The 23492-nt window shown below is 37.5% G+C and overlaps 1 protein-coding gene across 3 annotated transcripts in view; it reads right to left on the reverse strand.

The window, feature by feature from the left end:
- C1GALT1 (core 1 synthase, glycoprotein-N-acetylgalactosamine 3-beta-galactosyltransferase 1) overlaps positions 1-23492 on the reverse strand; it is a 40528-nt gene that overhangs the window by 12336 nt on the left and 4700 nt on the right. For all 3 annotated transcript variants that reach the window (XM_082846470.1, XM_082846469.1, XM_082846468.1), the window contains exon 2: positions 2929-3165. In XM_082846470.1, coding sequence (XP_082702596.1) covers positions 2929-3165 — 237 coding nt within the window. The remainder of the gene's footprint in view (positions 1-2928; positions 3166-23492) is intronic.

Consider the following 23492-nt stretch of genomic DNA (forward strand, 5'->3'; position numbering starts at 1 on the left):
ATGTTACTTCTTTCATCAAGGAAGTTTTACTACAACCTATCAAAACGTCCACTTAACTCAGCAATGAGCTTAACTGAGTTACATCCTGGTGCAAGATCCTTATTAGGATGCAGACAGGTAACAAACAATTCACAGGCTGTCAGGCCAAGGCTACCTTTTGAGTAACACTGCTCTAGAGGAAGGATCCAACTATGATATTCCAGATCAGTGCTTGGTGAAGGATCAATTTTTATTTCCAATAGTTAGAGACCTATACTTCTGTAAATATGCTAAAAATGAATTACTAATAAAATAAAATTTAAAAAATAAATATAGGGGCTTCCCTGGTGGCGCAGTGGTTGAGAGTCCGCCTGCCGATGCAGGGGACACGGGTTCGTGCCCCGGTCTGGGAAGATCCCACATGCCGCGGAGCGGCTGGGCCCGTGAGCCGTGGCAGCTGAGCCTGCGCGTCCGGAGCACAGTGGGAGAGGCCATAACAGTGAGAGGCCCGCGTACCACAAAAAAAAAAAAAAAAAAAAAAAGAAAAAATAAATATAAAATACAAGCCCAAAGTTTTTATTTCTAGATTTATTCAAAATTATTGTCAAATTACCATAAAGGTTTCTAACTATTTAATCCTGATTTTAATACTTATTTAGTTGTGGACCAGCGTGAGTCTGCAAAACCTCACTTTGTGTAGCAATGCTCTAGGCAGAATTCTGAGGAAACATCCTTAAAGTTAAGGTCAACCAGTGAGTTACAAAAGCTCAGCCCTGCGAAAAATTAACAACTGGAGGCAAAAATTTCTAGTTAACTGATGGAGAGGGATTAGGAAAGATTGGGCAGGGCATGAAAGTATTCTCATGTCCCTCTGAATTTCAAGAATTCACAATCCAAAAACAGAGAAAATTACCCTCTTTTCAGTCAGAGAGCATTCACATTTCATATACTTGAGGAGCCCAATCTCTTAGCTGTACAGATATACCAAATCCTGGATGGTGGCGAAAGTGGTGGAAGCAGCAATCCCCAATATGTTTTACTTAGAGCAAGACATCCTTCTCCCTACTGCTGGAATCTGGTAGATAGTCTTTCTCATTCTTTCAATTATTAATTCATTCATTACTCAGTAGTAGGCATGTACTGGTACAGGAGATAAAAAGATGAATAAGACACATGCCTTATTCATGTGTCTTCAGAAGAATTCATTCTAGCATGGGAGCTTGGCATGCAAACCAATACTTGCCATACACTAGAAATGCTATAATAGAGGTATGTATGAAGGTTTCAATGTGCTGAGGGTAAAATAAAGCAATGCCTTATAAACACTATAGAACAGTGGAATGGGAAGTTGGCTAGAATAGAGAAGAAGGGGATATAAAGCAATATCAGGAAAAATAAGAGATGATGCAAAAATTAGGTCTCTAAATGAAGCTCACCAGAAGAAAGGACAAAAGGCATGGTGAAGTTTGCTTGAGAGCAGGTACATGGATATACGGCCTGAACTAGGGCAAGCGTGCTACAGATTGAGAGAAGTAACCTAAAAAATGGTAAAGAAGCAGACTGTTAGAATTTATGAGAAACAGGATTGGTTGGTAAGCAAAGGAAAGCACCTACCACGACTTCATAGTTTCTGGCTGGCTTAGGCAGAAAGTAATGAGCTATATAAAAATAGGAGGAAGAACGAATTTTAGGATTATAAAGGAAAAGGAGTGTGATTTACACATGTTAAGTCTGAGAGAAACAGACCTCTAGCATACCCCACATTCTGTGGACCATCAAGTAGGACAAGTAGATCCTAATATATGTGCCTTCAGTGAGGCCGATCTAGCACAGCCTACCAGGAGTAGAGAAGCCTGGCCCCAACTGATCAACTGAAGACCTAGAGCAATGATACAGATCAAGTGCACAATGATTAAACTGCTCTGTGATAAGAACATGGCTGCTCAGAGCTGAATCACTGTCATATAAACATTCACACACACGACACACTTTGTAATAGTATGCATGTATTTGCTAGTTCATAAAACTCAACAAGGATGTGATACCTCACCCTCAACCTCAGCTTGAGAGATAGGAAAGAAGCAATTTACTGCCAAAAAGATAAGAGAAAAAACCCTTAATGGGGGACCCTCTGCATTCCAGAATTCCAATGGTTTTTCAAGCTGCTATACTGTTTTCTGTCAAATAAATCACAATTTGCAGAGATCTTTGAATTCTGAATGTCTTCTCGTAGTGTCTGGAACTGGGCTAAGGTAAAGCCAGCAAGGAACAGATGGAAACTAAAATTATGGGGATTGATGACATCACACAGGCAAAGAAAGAGCCAAAGGACAGAAACTTGGAGAAAACCAACATTTAAGGGGCACATAGAGGACATAATTCAGAACATTTGGATAGAGGTAGAAGACCAGGAGAAAATCAAGTCATTATATATAACACATTCCTAGTTTTCTACTTCCCTAATTTTTTATGCCTCTCAAAACAAGAAAAGATTAGTTACGTTAGCTACTGATAAAATATAAATTGAGATTTATATATACCTCTTGAGCTTTTCTAGGAAAACAAGACTAAGCAAAAACCAAGATTAAAACAAGATGATAGCAAAAACCAAAGACACAGATATGAACCATGATAACAAAATTAAAATTTTTAGAAACAAATCTACCTTGAAAGTCTTGCCTTTCCCCAAATTATGATTTCTGAACTATTTCTATTTAAAAATAAATTCAAAGTTAATATCTTACACCCTAAATAAATCTGGGTTTTAGCAATTTCCTTCTCCTTAGGCAAACCAAGAACTGTCATTTAATATCTAGAATTAAGCTCATTTTCATCAAAAGATATAGTGATATAATAAATTTCATATAAATAACTTTTTCCAATTCTCTCAACACTTAAACAGATTGAAAAATATGGTTTATCTTTACTCCTTAATAAAGTAAGCCATACCTTTATGTTGGCTAGCATCTGCATCAAAGTTCATCTGTCCTTCTAGATGATTCTGTTCATTATCATATGAATGCCTAGCATGAGGATCATTATGAAGAATATTAGGCTGGAGGTCCCTCTGTTCTCCCAACAAAATACTAAGTAGCTGAGAACATAAAACAAATCCGATTGCTGATCCACAAAGGAAGGTTAAAAAATTCAGCCAAGATTTAGAGGCCATTTCCCGAAAATGTATTTCTGTAAGAAAAAAATTAGCAGGATGTTATAAATTATAAAGCAATATAAATACCAAGAGTAAGGACTGATAACTTTTAGCTATACTGGGAAGTTAATTCCTTTCATACAGGAGAACATATCTAAGAGTATTTAACTTTTGTCCCTCTATTTCCTGCGAAAACACACAGTATGGACAATTCAATAAAATAAACGAGTAGCAACTAGGAGGATCACTGCTGGGGTGGGGCACGGGCAAATATGTCAGTATTTACACACGGAATTTCCTGTTCTTCTAGCCAGGATCCTGCATGGACCCAAGCCTGCTTGCCACGTTCTTTTTCTTTCTTTGCTATCAAAATACTTATATTTACCCTTTTTCTCTTTTGGTAGTAATCATTACCTACTCTCATCAGGGGTCAGCAAACATTTTCTGTAAAGAATTAGAAATAAAATACATCAGGCTTTGTGGACCACAAATAGTGTCTTGTATATTCTTTTTCTTGCTTTTTATTAAAACAATCTTTTAAAGATGTAAGAAGAATTCTTAGCTTGTAGAAGGCTAGAGTCAGCACTGTTTCGGGATCCGCAGGGCCAAACCTATCTGCCACCTGTTTTTGTAAGTGAAGTTTTACTTGAATACACCCAGTGTTGACTATGGCTGCTTTTGCACTACAACAGCAGAGTTGAGTACCTGCAACAATGGCAGTATGTCCCGCAAAGCCTCATCTAGCCCTTTAAAAGAAAAGTTTGCCAACTCCTCGCCCTAATACCCAGGCTTCACTGCAGTGGTGAATGCAGCTGCCACCTGCTCACCATCTTTCATTGTTATCCCACTGGACTGCAAGACCCCGAAGAGCATCTTTATATCACTAGGATTAAGTAGGATGCCTGGGACAGTGGCTGCTCGACAAATGCCTGTTGAACTGCCTGACAACGAAACAGGCCCTTCTTAAGGGTTTGCTAATAATTACTACATGGTGAACTTATAAATTCCTATGAAATTCTTATGAGAATAGTCCTAATTCTACAGTTTCCAACTCCCCAAGATAATTTTTTAAACGTTTGCTAAGCATCTACCACATGCCAGATGCAGTCCATACTTTATCTCCCTTGAAAAAAATTTTAATTTCATTTTTCATTCTCACTATGACCATTTTGCAGATAAGAAAACAGAAATTTATAAAAATTAACAGATAACTTGCACAGGTTGACAAAAATCAATAAAAGTCACAATTTGAACCCAAGTCTGTCTGCTTAAAAAGTCAGTGCTCTTTCCATTGCATTTCTCAAACTCTTTACCCAATCACCACTAACAGCACAGGACAATGGACATGTATAGTGAAGGTAGGGGTTTGGGAGATATGACCGTCAAAATAAAAACTGCTTTGAAGTATTTTGTAAAAACAAATAAACAAACCAATGATCATCACTGGAACAACAAAACAACTTCATGTCGTTATATTTCCAGAATGGCTAGGTTCTTTAAAACCAACCATCCAGCTGAGTACAACCAGAAAAACTGAACAAAATGTAAAAATATATATGTTTGGAGACACTGGTAAGATATCAAGGCAGTGAGAATTGAGGGGAGAAATCAGGAAAGGTGGGCTGGACATTTGGCACAGCTTCATTCCTCAAGACAGCTACTGATTCTGACAGAGAGAACAGGAGCTGACGCATAGAAGCTAAGAAAAAAAACAGAGTCCAGCATCTGTCTCGGAGAAGAGGTCTTGGAAAACAGCCAGGCTTTTATCTGGACCCTCAAAGGCTACAATCTAGGAATAAGGAAGGAGCAGAAATTAGACCAACCTTCACAAGGACTGAAGCCCAAGTTGGAATCATCTTAACCACTGACTGATTAGGGTGATCTACCCCTAGCCTAACTGCAAAAATAAAGTTTCCTGGATAAATATAAAATTATGGAGAACCTCAAATTATTATTATAATTTTTTGGTAGTGATAATGTCCAACACAATAAAAAATAATCAGGTATCAAAATTAAAAGTCTGACTGAAAACAGAGAAAATAGTAGAAAATAGAAACTGACCCACAGGAGACTTAGATAAGAGATTTTCCTACTAATAACTTTAGTTAGTCAATAAGTTCAATGACAAGATTAAGATATAAGGTATAGGGCTTCCCTGGTGGCACAGTGGTTGAGAGTCTGCCTGCCGATGTGGGGGACACAGGTTCGTGCCCCGATTGGGGAGGATCCCACATGCCGCGGAGCAGCTGGGCCCATGAGCCATGGCCGCTGAGCCTGCGTGTCTGGAGCCTGTGCTCCGCAACGGGAGAGGCCACAACGGTGAGAGGCCCGCGTACCGCAAAAAAAAAAAAAAAAAAAAGATATAAGGTATAGAATAGACATAGGTGAAGAGGAAAATTAATAAACTGAAAGCCAGGTCAGAAGAAATTACACAGACTGAAGTACAAAAAGACATAAGGATGGTAAATTAAAAATTGAGCAAAAGAAACATAAGGAATAGAGTGAAAAGGTCTAACATATGTGTTAACTGGAATCTTTGAAGAAAAAGAGACATATGATTGAGGAGAACCAGTATGTGAAGAAATAATGACTGAACATTTTCCAAAACTGACAAAAGACTACCAACTATCAGATTCAGGAGGCTCTATGAAACACAAAAACATTTAAAAACTAAAAAAAAAAAGAAACAAAAGAAAATGATACTAAGAAACACTACAGTGAAACTGCCAAAAACCAAAGACAAAGAAAGCATTCTATATCCAGCAAAAATTGCATTCAAAAATAAATCTGAAAAAGATTTTTCAAAAAACAAAATCTGAATGAATTCATAATAAGCAGGTCTACTCTAAAAGAAATACTAAAAGGAGGGACTTCTTTGGTGCTGCAGTGGTTAAGAATCTGCCTGCCAATGCAGGGGACACGGATTTGAGCCCTGGTCTGGGAAGATCCCACATGCCGCGGAGCAACTTAAGCCTGTGTACCACAACTACTGAGCCTGTGCTCTAGAGCCTGCGAGCCACAACTACTGAGCCTGTGTGCCAAAACTACTGAAACCTGCGCACCTAGAGCCCATGCTCCACAACAAGAGAAGCCACTGCAATGAGAAGCCTGCGCACACACTGCAACGAAGAGTAGCCCCTGCTCGCCGCAACTAGAGAAAGCCCGTGCACAGCAACGAAGACCCAATGCAGTCATAAATAAATAAATAAATTAATTAATTAAAAAAAATACTAAAACAAATTCTTCAGGCAGAAGGAAAAGAATTCCATGAAAATTCAGAGATGTAAAAAGGAAGGGTGAGCTATAAAAAGCTTATGTATATGAATAAATACAAATGAACACAGGCTACATAAAACATTAAAAAGTTCCCACAAGGTATTATTACTATTATTAAAATAAATGACAAAACTGGCACAAAAAGTATGAGAAGGATACAAAGAGTTTAAGTGTTCTAAAATCATTTTTTTGTGTAAAAATACTAATATCAGACTTTAAGACACTAGGAGGGCTTCCCTGGTGGCACAGTGGTTAAGAATCCTCCTGCCAATGCAGGGGACACAGGTTCGAGCCCTGGTCTGGGAAGATCCCACATGCCATGGAGCAACTAAGCCCGTGTGCCACAACTACTGAGCCTACGCTCGAGAGCCCGTGAGCCACAACTACTGACCTGTGCACCTAGAGCCCGTGCTCCACAACAAGAGAAGCCACTGCAATGAGAAACCTGCGCACCGCAACGAAGAGTAGCTCCCGCTCGCCGCAACTAGAGAAAGCCCGTGCGCAGCAGCAAAGACCCAACGCAGCCAAAAATAAAATAAATAAATAAATTAAATTAAAAAAAGACACTAGGAATGTATACTATAATCGCTGCTGTAATCATTAAAAAGGTAAATATATATAAGTAAAACTCTAATAGAAAAAATTAAATGATAAAATAATACAAGTATTTTCAAGGCAGAAAAAAGGGAGAAATGGATAAAAAAATACATGGGACAAACAGGAAACAAAGTTATATGATTAACTAAATACAAATTTATCCGCAATAGCATTAACTATAAAAAGACTAAAAATATGATTTAAAAGATACAGATTACCAGCCAGACTAGAGAAAAAATAAACCCAAGTATACGCTGCTTACAAGAGACATACATCAAATATATTCAGAAAGTTAAGAGTAAAAGGATGGAAAGAGATACGTCATCCAAACACTTATAAAAAGAAAGTATGTTAAAATCAGACAAAACAAATGAGTAGTGGTTACCTGGTTTGTTGTTTTCATGGCATTCATTAAACTCTGCATTTATGATATACACACTTTTCTGTATTAACATTTACTTTAATAAAAGCTTTATATAAAAATACTTTCATATGACCTTTTATTTTATCCCATTTAATACACATTTAATATATGTATATTTGACATAAAAATATTTATTCCAAAATCTGTAAGTAAATTTGGCATGCCATGGAACTATATACCATGCTTATCCTGTATCTTGTATCTCAGGCCCTCTCTCCTGAATAGCAATTCCAGTTTGAGAAGAATGACCCTAAGGGGAAGTGGAGAGCAAAGCTGCTCAACACCAGAAATGCAAATTACCAATATGAAACCAGCAGGCACTTGTTTACTTCTTTTGCTCTATCTTTACTATCACTTCAAGTTTAGAAAGGTAGGCCTTCATGGGCAAAGAGTATATATGTCCTGCTCAACTCCCCCATTCAATTTCCCAGAGGAAAAGCAGAAACAAGTTTACCAAGTCTTTCTGCTGTTTTCCCTGAGGGGCAGTGTCCTCAAATTCTCCCGCCCACTGTCTTCTTTTCCCCATTCAAACTGCCCTTTAACAAAATCCTTATAATTCAAAAGGTGTAATCTACAATCCCAGAAAAATATCCTTTCTGCTTTAAGTGCTTCTTCTGAAATTCTAAAATTCTCCAGATTATTTGAAGCCCAGTTCATTAGACCTTGTTCTAGCCAAAATCTTGGTCTGAGATTACATTCAAAAAGCCAAAGAGGGGCTTCCCTGGTGGTGCAGTGGTTGAGAGTCCGCCTGCCGATGCAGGGGACACAGGTTCATGCCCTGGTCCGGGAAGATCCCACATGCCGCGGAATGGCTGGGCCCGTGAGCCATGGCCGCTGAGCCTGCACATCTGGAGCCTGTGCTCCGCAACGGGAGAGGCCACAACAGTGAGAGGCCTGCGTACCGCAAAAAAAAAAAAAAAGCCAAAGAGAACTATTTAACTATCTTTTTGCTATTATGTGAGCTCTCCCTTTAACTGGAGTGTACATTATTAAGACTTGATACAACTGAGGTCAGTGATTTCAAAGAATCATGAATTGAAAACATGAAGCTGAGAGAAGTAAGTGAAAGGCATCACAACACCAAATTTCTTATGGTAATTAAAGAAAGACTGGCAGAGTAAGATTGAAGCCGTAAACCCGAAGGAAAGCTATTAAGGCAACATTAGCAGGCACTTAAGAAACTGAGAAGTCAACTACGAGCCACAATGCAAGCAATCCCCCACGTCTTGTAATTCTCCCACTGACACTCTGCCTTCTAACACACTAGTTTTGATCTTTTATTCTTTTTGTACTGGCTGTGACTTTCCTTACCTTAACACCAGATATAATCACGTTACAGTCTCAGAAGGGCACAAATCCATCTGAAATTTCCATGGCTGCAGAGTCTACCACTCCTGGTACTGGAAAGCAATAGTCACAGTGGCGTTCAGTACCACTCAGACAGAAAGCACTGTGACTGAGAACAGGAAGTAAGGACTGTAGGGCCTGAGAAAATTTTTATTTCCATCACCACAGTGAATATCTGAAGTGAAGGAAGTGCTGATCAAGCTCCAGTAACCATGAATACTAACCTGCTACCCAGCCTTTTTCCAAGAAGATACTGAGCTTCAGAACAAGCCTACTTCTGCAGCATGGAGGTTTTATTATTTGTAGATGGATAGGGTTTTCTTAGCTGAGGTAGCACTTTTTTAGAAAGACACCTGTTCTGGGGTAAGTGGAGGGAAAACTGACTTCTTGATTTTACAAAATCTGTTAACTTTAAAATATTTTGTGATGCTGTTCGATGCCTGTCATACTCTTACCCCTTCCAGTCCAGAGAATTCTCAGTCAGCATGTGCTGGCTTATCCCTGTTGCTTTTACCCCATCTCCTTCCAGTTTCAAGGGCTCCTGCCTTATGACTAAATTTCTGTATACCTCCATTTTTCTTTCTTGTTCCTGGCATAAAAGAGCTACCTCATGTGAGTGGAATGCCCCACTCAGATTTTTGGCAAAAATCATCACCCCCACCTCTTCAGATTCTTAACACAAGAGTCTAAAGTAGACCAGGCTGGAAGAAGACATTGCTTAACAACACCACACATTACAAGGGCTTCAATATATATTAATTAGAATTGAATGCAGGGAAGTTATCAATGCCACCTGTCTTCCAAACCTGATGCATAATCAGAATCATTTGAAGAGATTTTAAAACTACAGATTTCAGATGCAAAAGTGCTGGGACAACTAAAATTTATATTTTAATTTTTAAGGAACAGCTTTGTGCTATTCATTGGTTAAAAAAAAAAAATCAAGGAAATACAGAACTATGTGAAGAAGAAAGAAACCACCCCAAATCCCATCACTCAGAAACAACTATCATTAACATCTGGTGAGTATCATTACAAATATGAATAACATCTTTATGAATAACAGAGATAGAAGGGAGGGTAATTATACCTAACATTTGGGCCCTGTACTAATAAGAGCATGGATTACTTGTAACCCATAAACTAGGGACTATTATCCCACTTTACAGATGAACTCAGACTCAGAGGGCTTAGTAAGCTTCCCAAGGTCACACCAGCAATCTGAATCAAGAATTCAGATTCTTAACCATTGTGCTATCATTTTACAGAATTGGGATTATATTAGTCATGCTACTTTAAAGATTTAACATAGTAAATTAGATTTATTTGAATTTATAGAAAAAGGAAAATTAAGTGAATCTAAATTAACTTTGAACATCAGCTAATAAACATTTAGAATGTGAACCCCCTCCTCTAAACAATCCCTCTAAAGATAAGGATTATGAAAAACATAAAGCAATCAGAGGCCTTATTTTTTTATTACATATTTCAAATTTAGACAGTACCTATTGATTTCTTGCTTTGAGAATGTGTAAATCAGCATATATATACATACTCCCACAACAATCAATTTTTGTGAACTTTTATTCTGTAAAATTTACATAGTTTATGTTCTGTAAATTACACTAATTCCCATGACTGCTTGATCTTGAATATATTTTAAATTGGACTCTATGCTCATTAATAGTTCTTTTATCACAGCTGCTCTAAATGTGAGTTCTGTGAGTTCTTTATTAATGTCGTGTTTTTGTTGGCTGGATTTCAGCAAGTAATTTTTGTAATGGTGCTCATTGGTGCTATATTCTAAATTCTTGCAGGCTGAAGAATGTTTACTACTGCCTTTATACCTGAAGCACAACTCGACCTAGTACAATCTCTCTTCTTCTTAAAACTCTAAAAATTACTCAGCGTCTTCCCACACTGGTGCCAGAGACTTTGAGGGTAGACTGATCTTTTATCCTTGTATATAGATAAATGCTCCTCTTCTCTTACGGTTGGTTTTCAGTCACTCACTGGTCACTAACATCCTCTCACCAAGACTTTAATGCCCTTTATTACACGAGCAAATCCTTCCTCCAGTTTTTTAGGCTTTCAGAAAGTCAGTGGAATTCACAATAAAGTCCTAGGCTTTCAGTGTTTTTTGTTTTTTAAATTTTAGTACTTTATACCATATCCTGTCAGGGTTGTCAGTCTAGAATTTGTAATCTGTTCTGGATTATCATATTTGTTATATTTACATATTCAAAATATATTTCTCTCTTCAAATCACATTAAAATGATGTTCAAAAACTTTTTTCCCCAAAGACTTTCCTTATAAAATTGGGATGAATGTTATATAGTGATACAACTTATAAATGCTTACAAATACACTGCATGTGAGGCATTATGTTTGAAACTTTTATATGTTTTCTCTGATCCTCACAATTGGATATAAAGTAGGAGGAATCAGTCAACCTGAATTCAATACATCATACAGCTACTGAAATCAAGATTCTATAGTACTGGTGGAGGGAGAGACTCATGGATCAATGGAGTAGACTAGAGAACCAGAAACAGACCACTTAAATAGCTCCACTGATTTCTGACAAAGGTACAAAAGCAACTGAGTGGAGGAAAGATAAACTTTTCAATAAATGGTGCTGGACATCCCTAAGCAAAAAAATAAACCCTGACCCGAGTCTCACATCTTATATAAAAGTTAAATCAAAATGGATCACCGACTTAAATGTAAAACATGCAACTATAAAATTTTTAGGAAAAAGGAAGGAGAAAAATCTTCAAGATTGAGAGGTAGGCAAAGAGTTCTTAGACCTGACTCCAAAAGCACAATTCATAAAAGGGTAAAATTGATAAACTGGACTTCATCAAAATTAAAAACTTTCGCTCTGTGAAAGACCCTACTGAGAGAATGAAAAGACAAGCTACAAACTGGAAGAAAATATCTGTAAACCACATACCTAACAAAGAACTAGTATTTAGAATATATTAAAAACTCCCAAAACTAAACAGAAAAAAATAAACAATCCAATTAGAAAATAGGCAAAAGACATGAACAGATATTTCACTGAAGAGGATGTACAGATGATAAGCACATGAGAAAATGTTCAACTTCATCTACCATTAGGAAAAATGCAAATTAAAACCGCAATGAGATATCTCTACTTACCCATAAGGATGGCTAAAATAAAAAACAGTGATACCACCAAATGCTGGTGATGTGGAAAAACTAGATCACTATATATTGCTGATGGGAATGTAAAAGGATGTCCAGCCACTACAGATCAAAGGTAACTACGCAGAGAAAAATATGTTCTGACCCAGCTTGTTATCAAGGTAAACTATTCACCCTGACAAAATGGGAAAACAGCCAAACCAATTTGAATGATATGCCTCCAACCTGGCGAAGCCCCCCTATTGCCTAGAGTCTTAAAATAAAAAATCATTAAAAAAATCAAAGTTCCTACTTGCAGCTGTCCAAGGTCCCAGCTCCCCAATTTACCTCTCTCAGGTAGCTAACTGACTAGACAGAAACTGTCAGCCAGCAGCAGCATAGATCTCTAGCTCAAAATTTAAAGGGAAGATCCAAATGGTGCATAAAACAATTATCTATCTATCTAGGTAATAAAAGAGATTTTCAACTACACGATTTTTAAACAAGGTTACCTAGGATTGATTCTATTAAAAAATGAACAAGCAGTGGGCTTCCCTGGTGGTGCAGTGGTTGAGGGTCCGCCTGCTGATGCAGGGGGTGCAGGTTCGTGCCCCAGTCCAGGAGGATCCCACGTGCTGCGGAACAGCTGGGCCCGTGAGCCATGGCCGCTTGGCCTGCGCGTCCGGAGCCTGTGCTCCGCAGCGGGAGAGGCCACAGCGTACCGCAAAAAAAACAAAACAAAACAAAACAAAATGAACAAGCAGAAATACATGGAACCTACATAAAAACCTTGTAGTGGGAAACAAAATTAAACATAGGATGCAAAAGACAAGGGAAAAGCACAGACCTGAATACTCACTCCATAGGAAAGAAAATCTTAAACTACATAGGACTATTTTGTAGTCTTTTAGAAACTGAAGGGATTAGAGCAATTATGCAGGAAATGATAGCTATGAAAGATGGGCAATGGAGAGCCAACACAGAAATAACTTATTTCTCAAAAGAGAATAGAACAAATGAAATAGAAAAAAAAAAAGTCAAAGATATAAAAGAAAATGCACTGAAATGGAGGCCATGCATCAAAATATTTAAAGGTCTCACATATAATCAAGAAAAACCTTGGTTAAGAGATCCTGAACTTGGGGTGGGGGGAGGTTGTTATTGTTGTTGGGATGAATTAGGAGACTGGGATTGACATATATACACTAATATGTATAAAATAGAACCTGCTGTATAAAAAATAAATAAAATTAAATTTTAAAAGTTAAATTAAAAAAGAAAAAAAAAAGAGATCCTGAACTTCACTTAAAAAAAAACCTCTATAAGTATCCAGGGAAAAATAAGCAAGTCAAAGGGAAAAATTAGGCAGAACTACAAGGGAAAAATTATTAGGCAGCTTTCTCCTCTGTGTTATTATATGTCAAAAGAAATGCTGCAAAAACCCAAGTTTTTGAGGGGGACAACATTCCCATAGACTTAAAGATTCAGCAAGCTGTCACTCAAGAATCCATGTAACAGGAAGACATTCTCAAATATGCAAAGGACTCAGTACGCACATACCCTTGATACATTACCTACTTAAAAGTAATGAGATATACCAGCTGAGAGTAAAATCCAAATTAAAACAAAAACAAAAACCCAAATTCACAAATGAAGAAATCACACAATGAAAGGGTTAGCATTAATAGAAGGTTGTAATCTTTTCCAATATAACACTGTGGAGTGGTAATGATGAAACAAAGCAGAAATATTATTATCCTAGAAAGAAAAGCTACATGAGATAAAGTGATAATAGTAATTTAACTGTAAGACACGTAGGCAGAAAGGGCATATCATGTGAATAAAAATGGAGTAGGGAGGGGTAGGAGAGAATGCGCTAACAAGTATGTACTCTAATTTCATTAGAGGGGTAACTCAGAGGTTTTTTTTAAGCTTAATTTAAGCTTTAATTTAATTTAATTTAATTTAATTCACTGCAGCACTATTTACAATAGCCAGGTCATGGAAGCAACCTAAATGCCCACGGACAGATGAATGGATAAAGAAGTTGTGGTACATATATACAATGGACTATTACTCAGCCATAAAAAGGAACGAAATTGAGTCATTTGTTGAGACATGGACGGATCTAGAGACTGTCATACAGAGTGAAGTAAGTCAGAAAAGAGAAAAATAAATATCGTATATTAATGCATGTATGTGGAACCTAGAAAAATGGTACAGATGAACCGGTTTGCAGGGCAGAAGTTGAGACATAGATGTAGAGAACAAACGTATGGACACCAAGGGGGGAAGCCGTGGGGGGGGTGGGGATGGTGGTGTGCTGAACTGGCGATTGGGATTGACATGTATACACTGATGTGTATAAAACTGATGACTAATAAGAACCTGCTGTATAAAAAAATAAATTAAATAAAATTTAAAAATTAAAAAAAAAACTTCAAATACACACAAAAGTATAACAATAAACCCCCATATATCCATCACATGACTGAATTATAACTTTAAAATTTGCTACATTACTTTATTATTTCTTCAATTGATGATAGTATTTTAATGCAAATCCCAGACATCAAGTCATCTCACCTCTATGTACGTCTGTACACCTCTTCGAAAATATGGACACTTTTTTACAAGCCAAAATGCCCTTATCAAATGCCTAACAAAATTATCAATGCCTAACAAAATTAACAATAATTCTTTGGACTTATCCAACTCAAGTATGTAATCAAATTTTCCCAACTGTCTTCTATAATCAAATTGCCTCAATTAGCTCACAAATGTCTTTTCACATTTGGTTCGTGCAAATCAGGATTCAAACTATATCCAAATTCACAGATGAAATGAAAAAAAAGAGCATTTTATATAATAACTATTAAACATGAAAACCACATTTCTCTAAAAAAACAAATAATCAAAGCTGACTCAAGATATAAAACCTAAATGAACCAAAAAACCAGAGAAGAAATAAAGTATGTTGTCAAACAGCCAGACTTCAAAGAGGTCCAGGTTTTCCCTGGATAAAATACTTCAGTCTTTCAAAAAACATAATTATTATACTACATAAATCATTCTGGAAAATTAAGTAGCAGAACTTAACCAATTCTTCTTTTATGTAAAAGGTTGGATACTGATATCTGACAAGGAGAGACCAAAAATAAAATAGAAAACCTCAGTCCAATCTTACCCCCAAATAATACATTATTACAGGAAATGCAGCCCAAACATTAGTAGTTATCTTAAGTTGGGTCCCCAGGAAGCAAACTCTGAGATGACGCATTTGTGCAAATGTGATTTATTAGAAAGTATTTCTGGGAAAAACTTGTAGGGAAGTAGGACAGGGAAGGATAGAAGTCAAGAAAGGGTAAGATACCAAGCAAAGTCCATGGAGGGTAATTTTAGCTTAATCCCTCAAGGTAGTTCTAGAGGCAGTGTAGGCCACACCTCAGAGTTGTACCCACACAGTCAATCACTGGTTAAGGGCTATCCGTAGGAAAGAAATTCCCCAGACAATTCCAGAGCCTGTACATTGGCAAAACAGGATCTGGCAGTTTGAGGGCAGCCCTACAACAAAGCCTGTGAAGAGGAAGGAGATAAAGGCCTATGGACAGAGTATTAGCATCATCTGTTACAGTGATTGTTGCACAGGTAAAGTTAAAAACCAATTGGTTTGTTTTGCATTGTGAAATCCCCAAAAAAGGTTAAGCAATGAATCATTCCAGTTCAACCATCATACAGGACTACTGTAATAAGGAGGACTTACTGAGGACTACTGGTAATAAGCCCTAAAAACATGTACAGAGATTTCAATTATTTTTTAATATCTACTCTAAAATATAAATAGCCAGGTAAGAATCACCAGATATTTTAAAGAAAGCCTCTAATATGAAAGAAAAAGATCAACATAGTCAAATTTAATGTAACTTTAAAGAGACCATGTAATGAGATGAAAACTTAAAGAAAAACCCTCAAAACTATCACTAATATCCTGAAAGATAAAAGTCGTGCCATCGTATTCTTCTTTTTGCCCTACGCGGGCCTCTCACTGCTGTGGCCTCTCCCGTTGCGGAGCACAGGCTACGGACGCACAGGCTCAGCGGCCATGGCTCACGGGCCCAGCCGCTCCGCGGCATGTGGGATCTTCCCGGACCGGGGCACGAACCCGTGTTCCCTGCATCGGCAGGCGGACTCTCAACCACTGCGCCACCAGGGAAGCCCCATGGTGGGAATATTTTAAAAAAACAAACAGAATTACAGTTTGAGATTTACGCAACTTGATTTTAACTTGACTGTGAGGTTTTACGAAATCTTTGGAAGGTGATACTGACTGAGCACCTTTCAATGTGTCAAATACTGTCCTAGGAACTAAGGATATGGTCACTGGTATATTTTCTCCTGTTTACAGAATATAAACTCCCAGAAGACAAAAAATAGTTTCCTACCTCTGAGCTCTTGACCATGATGCTTTTCACAAGACATTGGTACAGTAAGTATCAGCTGGCTTGAAATAAGAGTGCAAAGCATCTCCTTATTCATGCCCCAAGTCCCCAAACCTGATTATATTTCCACATCTCTTTTACACTCTGTAAATACTTTTCTCCCTCCATTCCTTGATCATTCTCCCTTGGGCTCAACTCTCTTACCTCTGTTTCCCAACTTAATAAAGGCTTCACATAGCAGTCTTGTTTAAAGGAAATACTTTCCAATGCCACAGGATCAAGTCCATACTGCTTACTTGGTAAACAAGATCTAGCTCTAGTTTACCTTCCTACACTCTTGATACTCCCTATCCATAAAGCCTATACTGAGCCATTCTCCAAATCTGCCATGGCCTTTCATATGGATGACTTTGGCCATTCTATTCTTTCTGCTTGGAGTGCCCTCCTCAGTTATGTCTACTGGATAAATGCATAATTATCTTTCATGGTTACCTTAGTTTCAGTACTTTTCATAATCAGTCTTCCCCATCACCCATGATCAAATTAACTGCTTTCCCATCAAATATTTTCTTGTTCCTTCATTCACATCTCCTACTATGTACTTATCACACTTCATCATAGTAGGTATGTACATATCTTGCCCCCTAGACTATAAGTTCCTCAAGAACAACAGCTATAACTCTTTTATCTCTATCTCTCCAGCAACTAACACATCGCCTGGCTTGTAAAATGCATTCAAATGTTTTGTTTTAAGTGTATGTATGTGGGGAGCACAGATGAAATTATTTTTTCCAAATAGGTATCTTTATCTATACTGCCTAATTTACTGAATAAAAAATCATATGGTCCCATCATTTGACACATTTATACACTTATATAACCCAGTCATAAACTAGATATATAACATGAACTATATGTACTATTTCCTTTGATGTGTATTCAACTCATACAAATTACAACAGAAGTACATATTAATTCAGAGACAGAAAGGCTAAAAATATTTTCTATTAGTAATTTATTAAAACTACAGAAATAGAAAATATTAACACACAGCCTTCACCTAATGACCCTGAAGTATTTTATTAGCATTACAGTTACACAACCTCAGTACTAGAAAGGACCTTGGAATTTTATGAATCCTGAAAAAGTATGTAAGGATTAGAAACAAATAAACCTCCCAAAAATTATGTAACACCGCAAAACCAAGTTGTATTAAGTCTCAAACTATAACTCTATTTTTAAAACTGTTCCCACAATTTCCGATTCAGAAGATCAAAAGTGAGAATACCTTTTTGTTACTTTTCAATGAGAACATTAATATGTCTTGCATCCTCAGTAGAAATTAGAGAAGACACAAACAGAATGACATCCCATGTTCATGGACTGGAAGATTTAATATTGTTAAGATGTCGACACTACTTAAAGTGATCTACGAATTCAATGCAATTTGTATCAAAATCCAATGACTTTTTTTTTTTGAAGAAATAGAAATATCCATCATAAAATTCATATGGGATTTCAAGGTACCTCAAGGAGCCAAAACAATTTTAGAAAAGAAGAGTAAAACTGGAGGACTCACACTTCCTAATTTCAAAACTTACTATAAAAGCTACAGTGATCAAAACAGGGTGACACTGGCACAAAGACTGACATATAGCTCAATGGAATAGAACAGAGTGCACAGAAATAAATCTTCGCATGCGTGGTCAAAAATTTTTTGACAAGGGGGCCAAGCCCATTCAATGGACAAAGGACAGTCTTTTTAACAAAAGGTAATGAGAAAACTGGATATCCACATGCTCAAGAATGAAGCTGGACCCTTACCTAACACCATATACAAAAATTAACTCAAAATGGATCAAAGACCTAAGCTAAAACCTAAATGTATAAAACTCTTAGAAGTAAACATAAAACAAAAGCTTCCCAACATGGAGTAGGCAATGATTTCTTGGATATGACACCAAAAGCACATGCAACAAAAGAAAAGATACTCAAACTTGGCTTTATAAAACTTTAAAAACCTGTACATTAAAAGACATTATCAACAGAGTAAAAAGGCAACCCACAGAATGGGAGAACATATTTGCAAACCATGCATCTAGTAGGGGATTAATATCCAGAATATATACAGAACTCCTAAAACTTAACAATAACAACACAAACCCAACCCAAAAATGGGCAAAGGACTTGAACAGACACTTCTCCAAAGAAGATATACACATGGCCAATAGGCACGAACATGTTGAGTATGAAAAAAATGCTCAACATCACTTATCATTAGGAAAATGCTAACCAAAACCACAATGAGATACCACCTCACATCCATTAAGGATAGCTACTATCAAAAAACCCCAGAAGGGGCTTCCCTGGTGGCGCAGTGGTTGAGAGTCTGCCTGCCGATGCAGGGTACACGGGTTTGTGCCCTGGTCCAGGAAGATCCCACATGCCGCGGAGTGGCTGGGCCCGTGAGCCATGGCCGCTGAGCCTGCGTGTCCAGAGCCTGTGCTCTGCAACAGGAGAAGCCACAGCAGTGAGAGGCCCGCGTACCGCAAAAACAAAACAAAACAAACAAAAAAACCCCCCAGAAAACAAGTGTTGGTGAGGATGTGGAGACATGGAAACACTTGTGCACTTCTAGTGGGAATGTAAAATAGTACAGCAATGGTGGAAAACAGCATGGCAGTTCCACAAAAAAATTAAAAATAGAATTACCACATGATCCAGCAATTCCACTTCTGGGTAGATGCCCAAAAGAATTGAAAGCAGGGTCTCAAAGAGATATCTGTACACCCATTTGTATAGGAACATTGCTCACAACAGCTAAAATGTGGAAGCAACCCAAGTGTTCATCAACGATTGATGAATATGCAAAATGTGTTATATACAAGATGGAATATTATTCAGCCTTTAAAAGTAAGGAAAATTTAACATATGCGACAACATGGATGAACCTTGAGCACATTATGCTAAGTGAAAAAAGCCAGTCACAAAAACACAAATACTATATACAGTAAGTCCCCTACATATGAACGAGTTCTGTTCCGAGAGCTCGTTCGTAAGTCCAATTTGTTTGTAAGTTCAACAGAGTTAGCCTAGGTAACACAATTGGTTATATAGTACTGTACTGTAATAGGTTTATAATACTTTTCACACAAATAATACATAAAAAACAAACACACACACAAAATAAACATTTTTAATCTTCTGGTATAGTACCTTGAAAAGTACAGTAGTACAGTACAACAGCTGGCATACAGGGGCTGGCATCGAGTGAACAAGCAAGAAGAGTTACTGACTGGAGGAGGGAGAGGAGGTGGGAGACAGTAGAGCTGAAGGATCGTCAGCAACAGGAGATGGAGGGCAAGCTGCAATTTCACTCACGCCTGACGCTGATGGCCCGGGTTCTGGCTCCTTGCTGGATTCAATTCTGTCTACCCTCTTGATAAAACGGATCCAGTGATGTCTGGGTAGTGGTTCTTTTTTTCTTGTCATATATGACACGGTAGCACTGGACTGCATTCTGAACAGCTGCTGCAACCTTCGTGTACCGTTCTACGTTCGGGTCCTGTGCCTCAAAAACTAACAGTGCCTCCTCAAATAAAGAAAATCCCCTTGCCATTTCCTGCATCGTGAGTCTCTTCGGTTCTTCAGTTACTTCTTCCCCTTGTCTCTCGTTATCCTTTCTCTGGGCCTCCAATTCCATCAGGTCTTCATTAGTAAGCACCTTGTGTTGCACAGCAAGTTCCATCATTATTGCTTGGTGCTTCTTAGCAGTACCAGCTACATCACCACTGCTTTTACTCTTGCTTCTGGACATCCTGGGCTTGAAATAAAGATACTGTACTATGGTACTCTATACAGTACTGTAAAGTACACAAAAGTACAATCACTTGTAGAGGATGCATGCATGTAACAATGTACGCCAGACACGTGAACAAACATTATGTGATTGGACGTGCAAACACGTTTGCATCTTTGAAAGTTCGAAACTTGATGGTTCGTATGTAGGGGACTTACTGTAATTTCACTTATATGAGATACTTAGCTAAAGTCATAAAGTGATTTATGATTTCCTGGGACTAGGGGGAGGGGGAATGGGGAGTTACTATTTAATGGGTGTAGAGTTTCAGCTTTACAAGATGAGAAGAATTCTGGAGGAAGATGGTGGTCATGACTGCACAATATAAACGTACTTAATACCACTGAACTGTACACTTAAAAATCGTTAAGATGGTATATTTTGTGTATTTTACAATATAAAAATTGGAAAAAAAATCAATGATAAAGATGTAGATTTGCTCCAAATTAATCTATATCTATCTATCTATATAAAATGTCATCCCAACTAAAATATAAGATACTTAAAAGTTAAGTAACTTGGTAAAATGTGACTAAAAAGTTTGAAAAAATAAATATGAGCGTATACCTGGGAAATTCCTGAAAGGGGTGTAGGGGTGGACTAAGCCTAGGCAGACCTACTTAAGATATACAATTTTTAAAAATTAAATAATGTGGTAAAAATTATGGTAAATGTTGTTTGGAAAAATAAATATGTGAGTAAAACGTGCTATAGTAATTAAAACAATTTGATATTCAGGTTGAACAGGCATGTCAGTGTACCTGTGAATCGGAAAAAAATTTTTTAAACACTTTTATTAATTCATACTAAAGATATATTGCTGAGAAACTTTTTTTTTTTCTCTACAACCAGACTGTTAGAATTATTTGAAAGTGTATCAGTGAGACTGGAACACCCCACTCTGACATGTACGATGAATCGCTAATCAGAAACAGCTTCAATTTCCAACCCAGAGCTTCAGATAAGTGTTTCCCAGACACAACATTCCACATTTATCTTAACTTTGTAGTCTTCAAGGGAACAGGACACTTAAGTCTACTTCTCAGCCCAGGCCTGATGTTAATTAACCCGATTCACAGTCTTGCTGTACTTTAAACCTATCAAATATTGTTTCATTTAAATTCTGTCTAAACTCCACCCTTCTCCAGAATCCTATAATAACCCTGTCCCCTCTGGCAGTTCCTCTGGTGTGTGATCTCCCTCACAGCAGCAAGTTAATTAACTTAACTTTGTTAGCCTAAAGATGTATATCCCTGGTGGTCTTCATCAGATCGAAATAGTCTGTTAAAAAAAAAAAAAAGTACATATGGAAATTTAATACATAATACACATAGCATTTCAAATCAAGAAAAAAATGGCTTATTCAAGAAATGATATTGAAATAAACTTCTGGGAAAAAGATAAAAAGCAACCATCTGGATCCCTACCTTTCTCTTTAAAATTCCAAATGTTTCTAAGATTTCAATATTTTTAAAAAATGAAATTAAAAAAAAAACTAGAAGAAAACATCTTTTTACATCTTTACATCATGAACTGAGATCTTTTCAAAACTCAAAAGGTATAACTATAGTAAAACTGTATGAGGTTATGCATTGAATAAATTTCTGGCAGTGAAATTGCTGGTTCAAAGGTATGTTTCTGTATAAAATGTTAAAAAAAAATCTGTACAGCGAAAAATAACAAAAAGTATCATAAAGAAAAAGAGAAAAGGCCAACTTAATATAAAAACAGTTAAAGAAAATAAAAGGATTTGAAGGAAAAGAAAAAAAATGGTCAGGAATGTTCACATTTCACTCATATTACAGAAATGTAAACCTCAAATGCAGAGATACTATTTTTTTTAATTTTATTTTTAATTTATTATTTTTTTTATTTTTGGCTGCGTTGGGTCTTCGTTGCTGTATGCGGCCTTTCTCTGGTTGCGGCGAGTGGGGGCTACTCTTCCTTGTGGTGCGCAGGTTCTCATTGCAGTGGCTTCTCCTGTTGTGGAGCACGGGCTCTAAGTGCGTGGGCTTCAGTAGTTGTGGCACGCAGGCTCCGTAGCTGTGACTCGCGGGCTCCAGAGCGCAGGCTCAGCAGCTGTGGCACATGGGCTTAGTTGCTCCGCGGCATGTGGGATCCTCCCAGACCAGGGCTCGAACCCTTGTTCTCTGCATTGGCAGGCGGATTCTTAACCACTGCGCCACCAGGGAAGCCCAGAGATACTATTTTTAATGTATCACAGTGGCAAAAAACGTTAAGATCAGTAACAGCCAGTACTGACTTAGATATGAGAGAAAACTGGCGCTCATCCGTTGTTTCTCAGAATGTACATATTTACCGTCTTTTGGAAGGGCAGTTTGGCAACATCTTTAAAATTTTTCAAGTATGCCTTGACCCATCATTTCATGATCAGAAATTTCTCTTATGGACACAAACACAGAACTGTGCAAAGATGTTCATGGCAGCCATTGCCACAGATGTTTGTTAATGAGGAACAAGTTAAAAAAAATATATGGTACATCCATAGCATAGAATATGCTATAGATGTTAAAAACAATGATCTATATGAACTAATAAGGAAAATCTTTGCACATTTGGCAGGTTATGACTTTTTGTTAATAAGGTGTAGTGGCTACTTTTTAAATGACAAATGTAAGGAACAAACCAACCCTGACTGAAAGCGTAGATTAAATATGTATACATATATATATATATATACACACACACACATACATACATATATATGTATATGTATGCATACACACACACACACACACACAGAGTATGTTTTCATGCCCATCTCTACCCCAGGTTCTCACCAAAGGTAACTACAGTTGACCGTTGAACAACATGGGTTTGAACTGCCCAGGTTCACTTATATGCAGATATTTTTCAATAAATATACTGGAAAACTTTTTTGAGATTTGTGACAATTTGAAAAAAACTCGTAGATGAACCATGTACGTTAGAAATATTGAAAAAATTAATAAAAAGGTATGTCATGAATACATAAAATACATATGATACTAGCCTATCCTTACATAGGCATAAGGTGAGTGATATTTAACACAGAATTAATAATGTGTTAGTTTTCCTGTTTTATAACTTTTTTTTTTTTTTTGTGGTACGCGGGCCTCTCACTGCTGCGGCCTCTCCCGCTGCGGAGCACAGGCGCTGGACGCACAGGCTCAGCGGCCATGGCTCACGGGCCCAGCCGCTCCGCAGCATGTGGGATCCTCCCGGACCGGGGCACGAACCCATGTCCCCTGCATCAGCAGGCGGACCCT

The sequence above is a fragment of the Leucopleurus acutus genome (genome assembly GCF_964270905.1).
Source record: "Leucopleurus acutus genome assembly, chromosome: 9".
NCBI classification, from domain to species: domain Eukaryota; kingdom Metazoa; phylum Chordata; class Mammalia; order Artiodactyla; family Delphinidae; genus Leucopleurus; species Leucopleurus acutus.